The following is a 14,882-nucleotide window of genomic DNA, read 5'->3' as shown; positions in this document are numbered from 1 at the left end:
ACTCACCCACAAGGCTTTGCTCCCAGTTCCTGAGGCCCGACATACAAATTCACTGGGTTCAAGGTTCCGGCATTTTTATTGACTGCTACTAATTCTGGTGTGAGAACACCCCTTCCTCCTGCCCAGCTGGGAGTGTGTCCTCTAGAAGCATCTGGGCTCGGGTGGGATTGCTTAGTGGTTGACTCTCGGCTGGGGAGTTGGCAGGGGTGAGGATGGTGGGCTGCAGAATTTACACCTGTTACACACAGCCACATGTTTGGCTCTTCCCTACGATGGAGCAGCACTCTCCATGCCCCGTAGGCCTCCTCCTCCCTCAGTGCTGAGGTCTTCCTTGCAGAGTTGTGTTGATCAGCAGATTCTTAGAGCACAGTCTCCATGGTGGGCCCTGGTGTGGGTGAGACACATGGCTTCTGTTCGGAATTCACTGGAGAGAGAAGAAAAAGCACTGAAGAAACCTCCAGGGTGGGAGGAGGGTGTAGCTGCAGCCAGTTACCATTCCCTGGGCTCTCCCTCCCTTGGACCCGCCCTCACCATCCTGCCAACATCCCCGGCGAATGTCACCCCCTTGCTTGCCCGCTGCTCCTGGGAGCCGGTGCTGCTGCCACTCAGGGAGTTCCTTCGCATGATGCCTGGGTGCAGGATGGGGAGGGAGAGCACTGATTGAAGGAAGGGGCTGTGGGGAGCAGGGGCTAATCCCCCCAAACCAAGGGGCAGACCCCCAGGGCCTGGAAAAAAGCCACATCACTAGGGAGGGCACTCTGGAAAGATGAGAGCTGGGCGACTGCTGTCTCACCAGGGCCCAGGGGCTCAGAGCGCTGCAGGCTGTTGCGGCGGGAGGTGGGGAAACTGCCCTTGGAGAGGCGGCGCTGGCGGCTGGACAGCATAGCAGCGGGGGCCACGATACCGGGCGGGGGCTGCTTCCCCAGCCGGCAGTACAAGTCCTCGATTTCCTGTTTCTGTAGTGTCTGTAGTGCCTCCACCTCTGACAAGTGCCTGAGGACACACCAGGAGCATGAGAGGGCTTGCCACACACTTGGCTCTCCCAGGCCCACCTCCTGACCTCCATCCTCCTCAGACTCACTTCTGCCGAAGACTCTGCAGCTCAGCCCAGAATTCCTCATCGTCCCCACTGCTCTCTGATTCCTCACTGCTCAGACACAGGCTGCTGTAGGAGTAGTTCATCCACACTGGGCTGGGATGGCTCAGGGGTGGAGGGCTGCCCCCTACTCGGGATTCCTTCCCATCGTCCCCTTCCTCTTCAGCTCCAGCCCCCAGGCCTTCGGTTGCACGGTCACTTTCAGCCAGAGCCTCTCTGGCCTCTGGCCCGCCTCCAGCACTATCCTCTGTGTCTGAGCTCTCCGAGGTCAGGGGAGGGGTTGAAGGCTTCGGGGAACCAGAGAGAGGTGGGGATGTTGGTTGCAGGCGAAGAGGCTCAGCTGGTTCCTTGGATGAAGTCACTTGGAAGCGCCCAACAAGCTGGGGCTTTCCCTCTGTAGCAAGACAAGTGGGGAGTCATGGAAGAAGGGAGGGAAATCAGAGGCAGGATATAAAGTGACTGGATAATGGGCAGGGGAACGTCAGTGGTCAGAGGCCTCACCTTCAGAGATGGGCGCCAGTCTGGCTTCACCCAGAAGTGGCCGACCAGCATTTGGGGAGGCCTACAAAATGTGGGTTCATGAGTAAATAAATAATCCAGAGTGGAGCCCCTCTAATCATCCCTCTTGGTTTGCTACTCACCTCACTCTCCATCTCAGCTGTCAGAGGTGAAGGCCTCTCCTGGCCACAAGGAGCAAGGGGAGTTGGAGGAGGCAGGCTAGGTAGGGGACCAGGAGGAGCTGGAGGAGACTGAGAAAGGAGCCCAGGGGAGGGGGACAGCAGGGACTGGGCCACAGTCATTACAGCCAGTGAGAAGGCACTAGCCAGAGAGAGGAGAGGGGCTGCTGTGCTGGAGGGGAGGGGAGGAGCTGAGGGGCAGGGAGGAAAGGTAGGAGGAATAGGAGTGACCTGGGAACAAGTGGGGAGGAGAGAACTCTGTGGAAACTGAGAGGATGGGATTGGACACTGGGATGCACTGGGGGAGAATGCAAGTGGAGAGCTGGGGGGCTGTAGAGAGAGACTTGAGGAGACGGGAGAAACTGGGGAGAAAGAGGAAGGGCTAGGATGACATGGGGGAGAAGTGATGGGGAAGATGGGACTTGGGAAGACAGGGGTTCCAGGGGAAAAGGGGTTTCCAGGAGATGAGGGGGTTCCAGGAGAGGATGGGGAGGTGGAGAAGGCTGCCCAGCTCCTCTGCTCCAGGGAGGTGCTGCTCTGGAGCTCTGCTGGGAGGGAGGGGATGTTGAGATTCCAGTCCTCCATTCCCTATACCCTTCCCAGGAGCAACCCCAGGAGTTGGGATGAGCAGGGACAGAGCTCAGTACATACCACTGGATGGGTCTGGGAGGGAGCCCGGGAGGGCAGGCAATGGTGCTGGCTCCTCCTGAGAGAGAGACAGGGGCCACAGTCACAGTGGGAAGAGCTGAGTCTTAGATGGAAGGTTTCAGACTGGGGTTCTTAAGCTAGGACTCATGAACCTCTAGGACGCCACGGATGAGTTTTGGGGATTCAAAAGTGTATTTGCTGAAATTGTTAGTGGTAAAGGGGTGTGTCACCTGCAATTTACATAAATGGTTCCCAGGGGGAAAAAAGTAATCCATGTGCACACACATAGGTGGGGGAGAGAGGAAGAGAGAGTGGTAAAGCTAATGTGGAAAACACAACTGGCAAATCTAGGCAGGGCATCTAGGAGTTCTCTGCAAAATTCTTGCAACTTCTCTCTGTAAGTCTGAAATTATTTCAAAATAATGAGTTAAAAGAAAAGTATGCATTGAATACATATTTCTGGAGCAAGAGTCCATGGCTTTCATCAGATTATCAAATAGGGGAAGAGCCATTATTTTGGGGTCCCGGAGATGAAGACAAGTTAGATCCAAGGGGACTGGTGAGGGCAGAGTAATGAAGCCTGGAACAGAGCCTCTTCCCCCTGGAGGTGCCCAGAGGGGTCTGACCTGGGGGCTCAGGGGGTCTTCAGCAGCCTCCACAGGGCCAGTATCTCTCTTCAACAGAGTCTCCACTCGCTGGATAATCTCCCGAATCCGGCTCAAGAATCCAGCTCGCTCCGAGGGCAGAATGAACTCGTTATACACCTGGCGAGAGTCAGTGGGAAGGGGAGGGAGGGCTCAGTTATTTCACTCATCCCTCTCTCCCTGCCCCAGTCTTTAAAAACCAACCCTTTATCTCACTACTTCTGCTCACCTCCAACTTGAAACAACTATTCTTATAAGTACCTCTTGTGTGCCAGGCATTGTGTGGTGTAAGGAGAAACACAGCTTCGAGGAAAGAGGCTAATAATCACAGCATGCGTGTATATACCAGATCTTTACATTCTTATCACATTTAACACCAGCAACCAGCTTTCTGGGGTCTAAAGTAACACTTCCATTTTATTTCATTTTAATTGAAATATAGGCAATTTACAATATTGTGTTAATTTCTGGTATATAGCATAGTGATTCAGTTATACATATATATATATATTCCTTTTCATATTCTTTTTCATTATAGGTTATTACAATGTATTGAATATAGTTCCCTGTGCTATACAGTAGGACCTTGTTGTTTATCTATTTTATATATAGTAGTTAGTATCTGCAAATCCTGAACTCCCCAATTTATCCCTCCCCATCCTCTTACCCCCTGGTAACCTTAAGTTTGTTTTCCATGTCTGTGACTCTTTCTGTTTTGTAAATAAGTTCATTTGTGTCATTTTTTTAAGATTCCACATATAAATGATATCATACAGTATTTTTCTTTCTCTTTCTGGTTTACTTCACTTAGTATGACAATCTCCAGGTCCATCCAAACACCCCCACTTTACAGGTAAGATAGCCAATGTTCAACGAGGTTAAGTTCAGTCTGCCTAAGACTGCAGGATTTGCACCCAGATCTGTCTAAAGCCAAAGCCTGAGTTCTTTCCACGGTCGCCTCACACGCTTCTTGACACAATTCCTGCACTGACAGGGTTTATAAAATACACCACATGGATCCATATAAACACACAGCCCCACAAAGTAGAAATAAGGCAATAAATGATAAATGTCACATTCAGTTCCACGAACACTTATTGAGCACATGCTATGTGCCAGGCATTGTGCGAGGTTCTGTGAGGAATACAGGCAAGCATGAAACAAGGTCCTGGTCCTGAAGACGCTGAAAATCTAGTGGAAGAGACACGTGTACATAACTCAATAGACTGCCAGTCAGCCCATGGTAGGTAAGGCATTTATGATTGAGATAAAAATGCTACTCCAGGAGGGGGAAGGGAAGAGCTGCCATTTAATGTGTATAAAGGTTCAGATTTGCAAGATAAAAAGGTTCTAGAGATCTGTTGCTCAACAGTGTAAATATACTTAACATTACTGAACTATACACTTAAAAACAGTTAAGATGGTACTTTTTATGTTATATGTCTTTGAAAATGCTGTTCCAAGGAAAAAGCTATCCATACCACCTCAGGGGACCGGGAAAAGCTGGCATGGCTCCAGAGCTGAGCTTTGAAGGATGAGTAAGAAATGCAACCCTTTATGGAGGACCTACCATGTGTGGACACTTCCCATACTTACCTCATCATTTCACTTCTCAGACATACTGTATCACCTCTCATAAATTACATATTACATCAGAACTTCTTTGTAAATAAGTATTACCGCCTTAATTTTACCGATGAGGTTCAGAGAGGTTAAGAAACTTTCCCAAGTTTGCCAAATTAATAAATAAATAACAGAGCTGAAGCTTGAACTCAGGTCTCATGTGAACGCCTGCCCTTTCCTCTGTTCCACGCTGTTCTGAAGCAGAAAAGGGCGTGGCGCCATCACAAGACAGTGAAGCCTGGAGTATAGCTGACAGTGCTGGGAATATTAAAGGCCAAGCTCCAGAATCTGGATCTTACTCTGTAACCACAGGTAGCCGCGAAAGATTTGGGGGCCCAAAGCGACAAGAGCAGATCTAAGTAGAGGAGTGGAGGGTGGACTGGTGAGGAGAGGAAAGAGGGCAATGGACCCTGGGTTCAGGGGGCAGGGTGAGATCTAAGTGGGGCTTGAAAGCCCAGTAGAGAAAGCTCCAGGGCGAGAGACCCCTGAGGAGATGGAGGCAGAAGCTGAAAGGCACCCAAGCCTCTTCAGAGAACCATTCAGAAACCAGTGTGGCTGGAGGAAAGATTCTTGAAGGGTTGAGTGGCTTGACAGAAGATGATGAGCCTGCATGCCAAGTGATGTCTTGTCTTTGTCCCAGATACAAGCTGAATGACATGACAGAGGAGGAGCTTTAGAGAGAGTTCCTCAAATCTGACGTTTCTCCCATTCCCTTCCCTCCTTCACTCCAGAGGCTGGCATCCACCGCCCCAACTCCACTGAAACTGGTCCCCTACAAAGACCTCCTCCTGACAAAAACCAGTGTGGTCTTGCCTCAGGCTTCACCCTCTGCCACTTCCTTGAAACAATCTCCTTACTCAGTTTTTACTGACATCTCCAGGAGCTCCTCCTACCTCTCTTGGGCTCCATCTCTGTCCTTGAAGGACCCATCCCTGCCCCTCCATTCCAGAACTGGGGGTAAACACTAAGACACACCTCTATGCCTCTGGCTGTGCAGGGCCATCTCCTCTCATGCTCAGCTCTGCTGAGACTCCTAGATCCACCGCTCTCTCTAGCCCTGCCTGACCAACATCCTGCCCCTCTGAAAGATCTTATATTACCTGCCCCTCTGTCATTCAAGCTCATCATGATCCCTAAAAAAAAAGAAATCCCTACTTTCATTTGCTAACTTCCTCTCTCCTTTGATGGCCTATTCCCATTAGTTCCTCCAAGCTACAAGTTGGCTTTGATATTCCCTCTCCCTCACTCCTGATCATATCCACTCAGCAAATATTTATTAAGCATCACTATGTACATTGTAATATGTCAATGAACTACTGGATTATAGAGTAATTTATTTTCCCCAAATAGCCCTCAGATTCACCCCTTTTCTTCCTCTCTTCCCCATAATCCATTCTCTCCTCGGACCACATCTGGCTTCTTGTGTCCACCTGCCAACTGGATCCCCAACCCCCAACCCTCTCCCACTTCCCACAGCAGAACTGTCTTAAAACCTGTTCTCGCCATGTTACACTCTACCCCTTAAGACTGTCTATGATCTGGGCCCACCTACGCGCCCAACCTCACTTCCACAGCTCTCCTATAGGAACCCTTAATTCCAGTGACAAAGGTCTCCTCATGAAGCCCTCCCAGCCCCGTATTTCAAGTCACTCCCTATTTCCATGCCTTTGCTCTGCTGTACCTCCTCTAGACATGCCCTTTCCACTGCCATTCTTAGCCATCTGTCAAGACCTTGCATAAATCCTACCTCTTCCCCCTGCTGCCCCCAGCCCATCCTTTACTTACAGAATCACATGTCTAGCATGCCTTCACTGTAGCATTTGTATATGCCCTGTTAGTCTCAAATTTCTCCAGCTAAGGATCCAAATCTCACTGAAAAAAACAGAAATCTGCCCCCAAACAAGGGTTAAGATGTCTTCAGTGTCTCTGTGCTGCATGCCAACCAGCTTTAAAACCCTTGCTATGGGGTGGGAGTTGAATAGGGGTGGGAGTTCAGCACCAGGGGACATCAGGAGGGAGACTTTTGTCCCAGACCGAAAGACTCCATCTTCGTCTCTCTCCCCCTCACCATGGCAGCTGCAATCTCTTCCGGGCTGTCCCCATCCAGATCAAATCGGAAGGTCACCATCTTGCTGTTGTGTGTCTGTAGCTGGCACTCAACCACTCTGTCATTCTGGTCTGAGACCTTCAGGGTCAAAGTCAGCAGAGGGGAGGAGGTCAAGCTCTCTGTCTTCATCACATGTCCTAACTCCACTCTAACCAAGTGACAGTGGCCAGATTGGAACTGAAGAGAAGCAGATTCCACTCCCAAAGTCTAGTAATAAAAACATGACTGGCTGCCTCTTGGGTACTAGTAACACACTGGTTCTCATTTTTTTCTGGCTGACCTCCCCATCCCCTAGACAGTTCCCTCCAGGCCCTGTAGGTTATTCCCCAACTCTTGCCCCTTTCTTACACTAGTGACCCGAAGCCGGGATCGGGGTCTGCGCCGGAGATTTCTCCCTGGGGGTCTCCTCATCCGTCCCATCCCTTCTCCCACATCACTAAGGCCTGATGCTGCATCTGAGGCATAGCTGAAAGAGGGAAAGGATATAGGAGTGTCAGAGTGGACACTGGGACCCCAGAGCTCCATATGCCTCACACTAACACCCCAAATCATATCAGAATTTACCTGTCTCCAGGGGAAAAGTCATTTCCAGGACCAGAACATGGAATGGACAGGGAAAAAGCCTGAAATAGGATATGGGTTCACAAGGTCAAGGGAAGGTAACTGGGATGCAGGGAGATGGTGTCAAGGGCGCTGGGGTACAAGGCAATGGGAATTAATGGAGATGAGGACAAGAGCAGTAGATTCCCAAGGACACAGAGCCAGGTTGTGGGGTTGGTTGGGTTTTACAGGAAGGGAGATGGGTCATAAGCTTGTAATGGCTGGAAGCCCCCCCATGTGACCCCCTCTCACCGAGGACAGGCAGAGATGGGACTCAGCAGGGCTGGATGGCACCCCCCTGGGGGCCTGAAGGGCAGGGTCTGAGGCATCCAGGAAGCCGGAGGAGCTGAGGTAGCCATCAGTCTCGCAATCCGCTGGTTGGGGAGGGAGAGATCAAAAAAGGGGAAATAAGGGGGTTTGGTGGCAGAGGAGAGAAGCTGCCTGAGCAAGAAGGGTCCTGGAGCTGTGGGAGAGTTATTTCCTAGAAGAAGTCATGGCTAGATGTGAAAGGCAGGGTTAGTGAGAAGGCAGGTTGAACTTCTGGGTAGAGGGCAGAGGCCAGGAGTTCTGAGACCTGGGTCCTGAGGTCAGAGTTGACTTACAGGTGGTAGATGAGTAGCTGGCATGGCGGAAGAGGAAGGGCTGGTGCTGGTCTGCCTCTGGCTCCTCAGGCTCAGGGGGGAAGACACTAGAGGGACCAGGAGTCATGGGGACAGCTGCTGGTGGGGGTCCTGGCACTGGGGGGAGAGCCTCCAACTCCTTAGCTTTGCGCAGCTTCTCACGCTTTCGCTGGATGGCAGCAACACGTTCACGCACTGCACGGGCCACTGGCTGGTAATCAGCTTCACACACTAAGCCCAGGGCCACCTGGAGTTGAGAGGTTGAGAAAAACAGTTTGAGCTGAGATTTCTTCCCAACAAAGACCCATCAGGATATGGGAGAAAAGGAACCAACATTTATTGATTACCCACTGTGTCCATTAACTGGCAACACTTTACATTATCATCATTAAATCCTCCCAGCAACCTTCTGAGGTAGGTCTTATCAGCCCCATTTAGAAATAAGTAAAGTAAGTGACCAGTTCTTGGTTATACAGTAAGTAGATTGCTCTTGGGGGTGGAGGGGACATTTGGGAATATCTGGAAACATTTTTAGCCGTCACAACTGAGAGGTAGGTACTACTGGGGTCTAGAGAATAGAAGTCTGGGATTCTTAAATCCTACAATGCACAGCACAGTCTCCCCAAACAAAGATGTCAGTGGTGTCAAGGTCAAGAACTCCTGTATGTAATGAATCTGATCTCAGGTCAGGTTTGAGCTATGCTCTATGAAAGCTCTTATGCCACATTTCAAACACATTCTCAGGGTCTTGACCCAGATCCACCAACAGATGATTCCCACCCTTTCAACTGCCATTTTTTAAATCAAGAATTCCATACCCTTTCTCTTCCCACCTCAGGCCTTCCTAAACCAGCCCTGACTGCACCTTCTACCTCCGCTATATGCCTCTCCTGGTCCACCAGCTGCTGTTCATCATCTCCTTATTCATTCCAATAACACGCTTTGCTGGGCATGTAAAGGAGGTGGGGTACGATGATCTGACCTAAAATCTGAACAACCCAAGTCAGTTCTGCTGCTTACTTGCTTGGGAGTTTGTTTGTACAAGATACTCAACCTCTCTGAGCTTTCATTTCCTCATCAATAAATTGGGATAAAATCACGCATGCAGTGTAGGTAAAACCATCAAATGCATCTGAAAGGGCTCTAAGCTGTGTACAGATGTGGGTGATTAACGAGCTCCCACGATGCACTCAGCACTGTCAGGGGTAGAAAAATCAATGCACACAGTCTCTGCCCTAAAGGACTTTACAGTCTCGAAGAGAAGACAGTCAAGACTGTATCCTGGTATAAAACAAGACAGATGGTGACAGATCCTGTAACAGAGGACCTGAAGAAATGGAAAGAACCATTTAATTTTGACTCTAGAGGGGATCAGCTTCCTGAAATGGATGGTTCTGAGCGTTAAGGAAGACCGAGAAAAAGACAAGAGGCAGGGAGGGGGATGAAAAAGGGGAAAATAGGTAAGCCGGAGAGAAGGGGATTTCAGAAAAATCGGATCAGCATTCTGGAAAAGGAAATCTTCAACCTTGGAGAATACTGGGTGTGCGTGCGGGTGCGTTAAGGCGGGAGTGGCAGGGAGAGACTTGCAGGAAGGCTGCGAGTGGGTCGGGTTGGGCCCCCCTCCCACCACCCAGGCACCCCACCCTCGTGGCACTGGCCTCTCCAGTCGACACCCACACACCCCTCACATGCCCAGCCGAAGGGCACTCTGTCCTCGGCTCACCATCTCCTGCGCAACCTCCTCAGCCGCATCCCGGCCCAGTTGGAACAGGAATTCAATGGCCTGGTTGTCCCGTGGGCGTCCCCCTCGCCGCGCGTCCTCCATGCGCAGCCAGAGCTTGAGGTCGGGCTTCTCTCCGTCGTCCTCCTCCGCCAGCTCCACGTGGACGCCGCGCTCCTCGCGGAAGAAGGCGTGAGCCAGAAGGTCCTGGATGGTGAACCTGAGGACGGCGCCACAGTGAGCTAAGCCCCACCACCGCCCGGCCCTCCCCTAAACCACCACCATCCTGCCCGCTCAACCCACCTCTCGTTCTTATCCGTGCGGATGCAGCCTTCAATGATCTCCTTCACCTCGGGCATCTTCACCTTGTAGAAACTGTTCGGCTTTGTACCCTGGGGAATAGGGTTGCTTGAGGCCTCCCGCTCTATGCTGGACACCAGCCCCCACCCCCACCCCCACCCACGCCCGAGGCAGCCCGGCAGCAGTCGCAAAAGCACCGCGATTGCTACTAGATTTGATTTCAAATCCCAGGCCCCCCACGTATCGACAGCGTGACCTTGAACAAGTCTCCTGCTGAGCCAGTTTTCTCATTTGTAAAACGCAGTGTAGAACATTTGCCATGCTCACCCCGCGGGGCAGCTGGAAGGATTCGATGAGATTGGATGTGAAATCGTTTGTAAACTCTAGGGAGCGCTACACACGTCATTATTCTAAATAGCTTGTACTAGAGGGGCTGCGTGTTCATCCAATATCCTTCAGTGCTCACGAGGGCATCTTTATGTCTAGCCTGTTTTCATTAGGGAACGGGCCTTTATAGCGGGGTGGCTGGGGCAGGAACCTGGAAGGGGACCTGTAATTCCCTCTCCTCCCTGCCCGCTCTCACCGAAGTGACCTTGCGGTAGATTTGTGCAGCATTCTGGCACTCGGAGTAAGGATACTCGGAGGTCGCCATCTCCAGCATACACATGCCAAACGCGTACACGTCCACGGCCTCATCGTACTTTTCCTCGTACATCTCTGGAGCCATGAACTCCGGGGTCCCTGTGGGATCCACAGCAGGCGTCAGGCTGCAGAGGCTCTCTTCTGGCTACGTCCCTCCCCTTGAGTGTCCCACCGGCTAGGCAGCCCCGGGGCAACCCCGCAAGTTCTGAAATGCAAGTGTCAGATCCTTCCACGTTTTTTTGTGTGTCTGTGTGTCTGTGTGTGTGGTGGGTGCGGGGAAGAGGGAATGCCATTGGTCTTCCCATCTTCCCCGTGGTCTTCTAACTCGGTGGATCTTGAAGCTGGGGAGAGGGGCCCCCAGGCTCTCTCCTGACGTGGGGAGGTAGGAATGGCAAGGACCCTCTTGGAGGGACGCACCGATGACGCTCTTGGCAAAGGAGGCGCGCTTGAGTGTGGCCAGGCCCAGGTCCCCGATCTTAACGGAGCCGGTAGGGCCCGTGATAAAGACGTTGTCGCACTTGAGATCCCGGTGCAGGATGGGAGGTACCCGAGAGTGTAGGAAATGGAGCCCCCGAAGGATTTGGCGGCTCCAGCGCTGAAGGACTCGCGGCTTCATCTCGCGGAACCGCCTCAGGTATCTGGCGGAGGGCACACATCTAGAGTGTTGGGGTGGGGCACATATAGGCCAAGGAGGGAGCCCCCCACTGGTAAGTCCCCGGTGGCTCGCCCACTCCCCGCCTACGCATCTTCGCCCAGCACCTCCTGGCCTAGATCCGTGTCGGCCTCCAGGCAGAAACTCAGTCAAGGGGAGTAGTAGGTAGACAGGAAGTTACAAAACGGGGGCCGAGCGGTAAATTCAGATAGGGCCGCCTCCTAGGTGCTGTGGAGGCGCCGGAAGGGATGATTAACTGCCCCCGGCGTGGGGGAGGGCTTCACAGAGGAAATAACTTTTATCTTGCGCCTTGAAGGATGAGTAGGAGTTCAGGGGTGAAACGAAGAAGGGATGGAGTCTTTCCAGGCAGAAAGGACACCCGTGCTCAAAGACACGGAGACAGCAAGAGACAGGATCGGGTGAGAGGAGGTGCTGGGAATTCGATTTGTCTGGAATGTAGGCTGGGGACTACTACATTCATAAGGACTTTGTGAGCAGTCCTTAGAGAGTGTGGACTTTATCCCGAGGGCGGTGGGAAAACTTGAAGGGGTTTTTAAGGAGAGGAGTGATAAGGTCAGATTCCCGCAGGCCGCAGGAAGATAGGAAAGCTTGAAGAGAGAGAGGTAGAGTGGAAGAAGGTTCTTTACAGGGCAGCTGCAGTGTTCCAGACCAGTGAGGGGGGTGGTGGATGGAGGGAGCAGTGAAAGCCGGATGAGGAGATAACTATAAGGAAAGTCTTGGAGACAGACTGATGAGGGAAGGGGGATGCACGGAGTGGAGAGAGAGAAGGCATCAGGCGAGATGCCCAAGTTTTGTCTGGAGTGCTGGGTGGATGCTGCCCTTCACCAAGGCAGGGACACAGGAGGGGTGGATGAGAGATAGCCCGGTTTTGGACCTGAGTGTAAAGTTTGAGCAGACTGGGGCTCCTCCAGAAGCTATGGGGACCTCCCACCACCAGCCCTCCCACCAGCTGCCACCAGGTGCAGAGCTCACGTCTTAAGCGTGCCCGAGGTCATGAGTTCGGTGACCAGGACTATGCAAACCTGGCCCCTCAGCACCGACTTCCACGAGTCGTAGAAGCGGACGATATTGGGGTGTTGCAGCCCCTTGAGCATCTCCACCTCCTCCGAGAATCGCTGCCGCTCAGCTCGGGACAGTTTCCGAGTCTGTGGGGTATGAGATGGGGTCACGGTCACATCAGGCCCAGGAGCCCCACGGTGTGGGGGATGGGGGCACATGAGGCGGGGCTAGGGGGAGAGGCAAGGGTAGGAGTCAACGAATTGGGTGGATGGGTGGGATCATTCGCCAGTCCTTTGTAGACTCCAAATTCCCGGTGCGCCCCTTTGGGCTGCTCCAAGGACACGCCCACCATGGAACTGGGGCCGCCCCCTGGACCCCCCGCTGGACACAAGCGCTTTTATGCAGCCCGGTCCGGGAGCCCTGAGCTCAATAGCTCCTTTGTAGCCGCCCAGGCCGGCCATGAGGCGGGAGGGGACACCCGGGGGCTGGCAGCGGGCAGGCAGCAGGCAGGCAGCAGGCGGATGGCAGGCAGAGAATTGGGGCCGGCAAGGGCATTGGCCCCAGAAACTAGGAACTGCTAGATCCAGACAGGAGGCAGGAGGGCTGCAGAGGGAAGCAAAGAAAAAGACAGAAAAGATCCAGGACCAGGCGCCAGGAGCCCACCCCCTGCCCCATGGCTGTCTTCCAACCTCCCCCCCCAATCTCCCTTCTCCACCCCCACCCCCTCAGTTTGGCTGCCTCTCCTTGCCTGGCCTGGAGCCTGGGGCGCGGCACTGGCAGGCGTAAGGGGTGAGCCCAGTGCCAGGGCTGGAGGGGAGGACCCTCCCCCCAGGCTCTGTCCCGGAGTCTGAATCCAAAGCTGCTAGCCCAGACTTAAACCCCGCACAGCACGAAGGTCCTTCAGACCAACAGACCCCTACAGCCCATGGAGTTCAGCACCTTTGGATCTGGGAAGGGAGAGCCCAGGTAGGCAATGGGATGAGGAGCAGGACTGGGCTCATACCAGCTCTGTAGCTCCTTGTGTCCCCCTCCCCCAGCTGTGGAGAAGTCCAGAAGTATGACCGCTCCAGAAGGGGCCTTGGAGGGCTTCATCCTGCTACAACAGCCCTAAAACTTCTGGAAGTGGAGAGGACCCTGCCTCAGCTCCTGGCCTCCGTCATTCCAGCCTCCTAATCTGCAAAGACCCAGGGTGAGGGAGTAGGAGGACCAGGGTCACACTGAGGGTCTCAGGACTCAGGAAAGGGAGAGGAAAAGACAGCGGGTAACCACTGCAGGAAAGTGGTGGGGCCAGCCCCTCCTCAGGTCTGAACTGGCTTCCTACCCAATTTCCTACTCTACTTTCCACTTCTCATTGTTGAGTATGGAGACCATAAAGTGAGAATGTCTAAATCCATAGGGGAGCCACTATACACCACCTGCCTCAGGATCTCCTTCTACTGCCCGGAATCAGCCAGGTCCATGAATCATCAGCACGGGTGACAAGTGGCCGGACGTTTGACTGGAAAAATACATTCCCCCTTGCTGCTTTCCCCTGGGTCTCCCATCCCAAGACCTCCAAAGGGTCCCATCCCGTGGTGTCACCGAGGGGGCACCCAGCCGCACCTGCAGCTCACACCAGGCCACCTCCACTGTGGTGTCGGTGTCCAGCCCTCGATACACCGTCTTGAACGAGCCACGTCCAATCTCGATGTCAAACTTGAGGTATCGGCCGTCCGGGGACGTTGCCACAGCCTGGGTCTCCATGTCCTCCTTTTCCTCCTGCTCTCGCCGCCGCTCCCGGGCCGCCGCTTCGGGGATCCTCGGTGGTTCCCGGGACCCCAAGCCTCCTGCCGAGCCGGCGAGCTCCGGACGCGCGACATCTGCAGCCCTCGCCGGGGCTCCCCCAGTCCACGTGCCCTCAGGGGGCTCTTCAGAGCTAGGTGGTGGGCTCCTCACGGGGCCGGAACCAGCCGAGTCTGGAGGATCAGGGGGCTCCGGAACGGGTGAGGCTGGCTGAGACCAAGAGCTCAGCAGTCCCAAGTCGACTGAGCTGCGGCGGCTGAGGCGGGAAGAGCGCGGCCGGGGCTCAGCCTTCCCGGAGAAGCGGCGCGCCCGGCGAGGAGGGGGCCCGAGGCGGGGCGGCCCCGCGGCGGCGGGAGGCGGCGGGGGCCGCAGGGCCAGGTCGGCCTCCGCCTGGGACATGGGGACGGCAGTCTCTGGAGCCGGGGGTGCCAGCATGAGAAAAGGCTGGGCGTCACAGGGCGGTAAGCCGGGTGGCTGGAAAGGAGGCGGCCTGACTGGCGGACTAGCTGGGTGCGCAGCGATCGGACTGAGCTACTGGGGCCCCAGCTCCGGGCTTGCCTGCCCTACAGCCCCGCCCCCGCCCCGCCCCCGGCCGAACACCGGCCCTTACCCTGCAAGGCCGCCCCCTCGGAGCCGCCAGAGCTGTGGAGACCCGCGCGCGCGTAGACCCTCACCTCGGCCACCGCCCCGCCCCCGGCCGCTGATCCTCCTCTCCCTGGCCTCCGGGAGCACCCGCCCTCAGTCTCGTTCC

General features: G+C 54.2%; 1 protein-coding gene across 5 annotated transcripts; it reads right to left on the bottom strand.

Moving 5' to 3' along the window:
- Positions 1 to 57: 57 nt before the first annotated feature.
- On the bottom strand, positions 58 to 14,675 carry WNK4 (WNK lysine deficient protein kinase 4). 5 transcript variants are annotated; one of them, XM_010981807.3, is made up of 19 exons: positions 13,952 to 14,675; positions 12,323 to 12,495; positions 11,095 to 11,315; positions 10,619 to 10,776; positions 10,039 to 10,127; positions 9,739 to 9,955; positions 7,998 to 8,262; positions 7,648 to 7,769; positions 7,360 to 7,418; positions 7,144 to 7,261; positions 6,757 to 6,873; positions 3,048 to 3,185; positions 2,425 to 2,479; positions 1,738 to 2,321; positions 1,598 to 1,658; positions 1,082 to 1,490; positions 794 to 993; positions 532 to 629; positions 58 to 424 (listed from the first exon to the last, which is right to left on the bottom strand). In XM_010981807.3, exons 1-19 carry the CDS (start codon positions 14,564 to 14,566, stop codon positions 422 to 424), a joined length of 3,702 nt encoding a protein of 1,233 aa, XP_010980109.3. In that variant the 5' UTR covers positions 14,567 to 14,675; the 3' UTR covers positions 58 to 421. The 5 variants fall into 5 exon arrangements, with proteins under 5 accessions (XP_010980109.3, XP_064351812.1, XP_064351815.1 ...); XM_064495742.1 differs by having other exon boundaries at positions 1,738 to 2,318; positions 13,952 to 14,204; XM_064495745.1 differs by lacking the exon at positions 13,952 to 14,675 and adding an exon at positions 13,353 to 13,464.
- Positions 14,676 to 14,882: the final 207 nt, after the last annotated feature.

This window comes from Camelus dromedarius, chromosome 16 (genome assembly GCF_036321535.1).
Source record: "Camelus dromedarius isolate mCamDro1 chromosome 16, mCamDro1.pat, whole genome shotgun sequence".
NCBI lineage: Eukaryota > Metazoa > Chordata > Mammalia > Artiodactyla > Camelidae > Camelus > Camelus dromedarius.
Note: the sequence above shows the minus strand (reverse complement) of the source record. Positions and strands in the feature narration are given on the sequence as shown.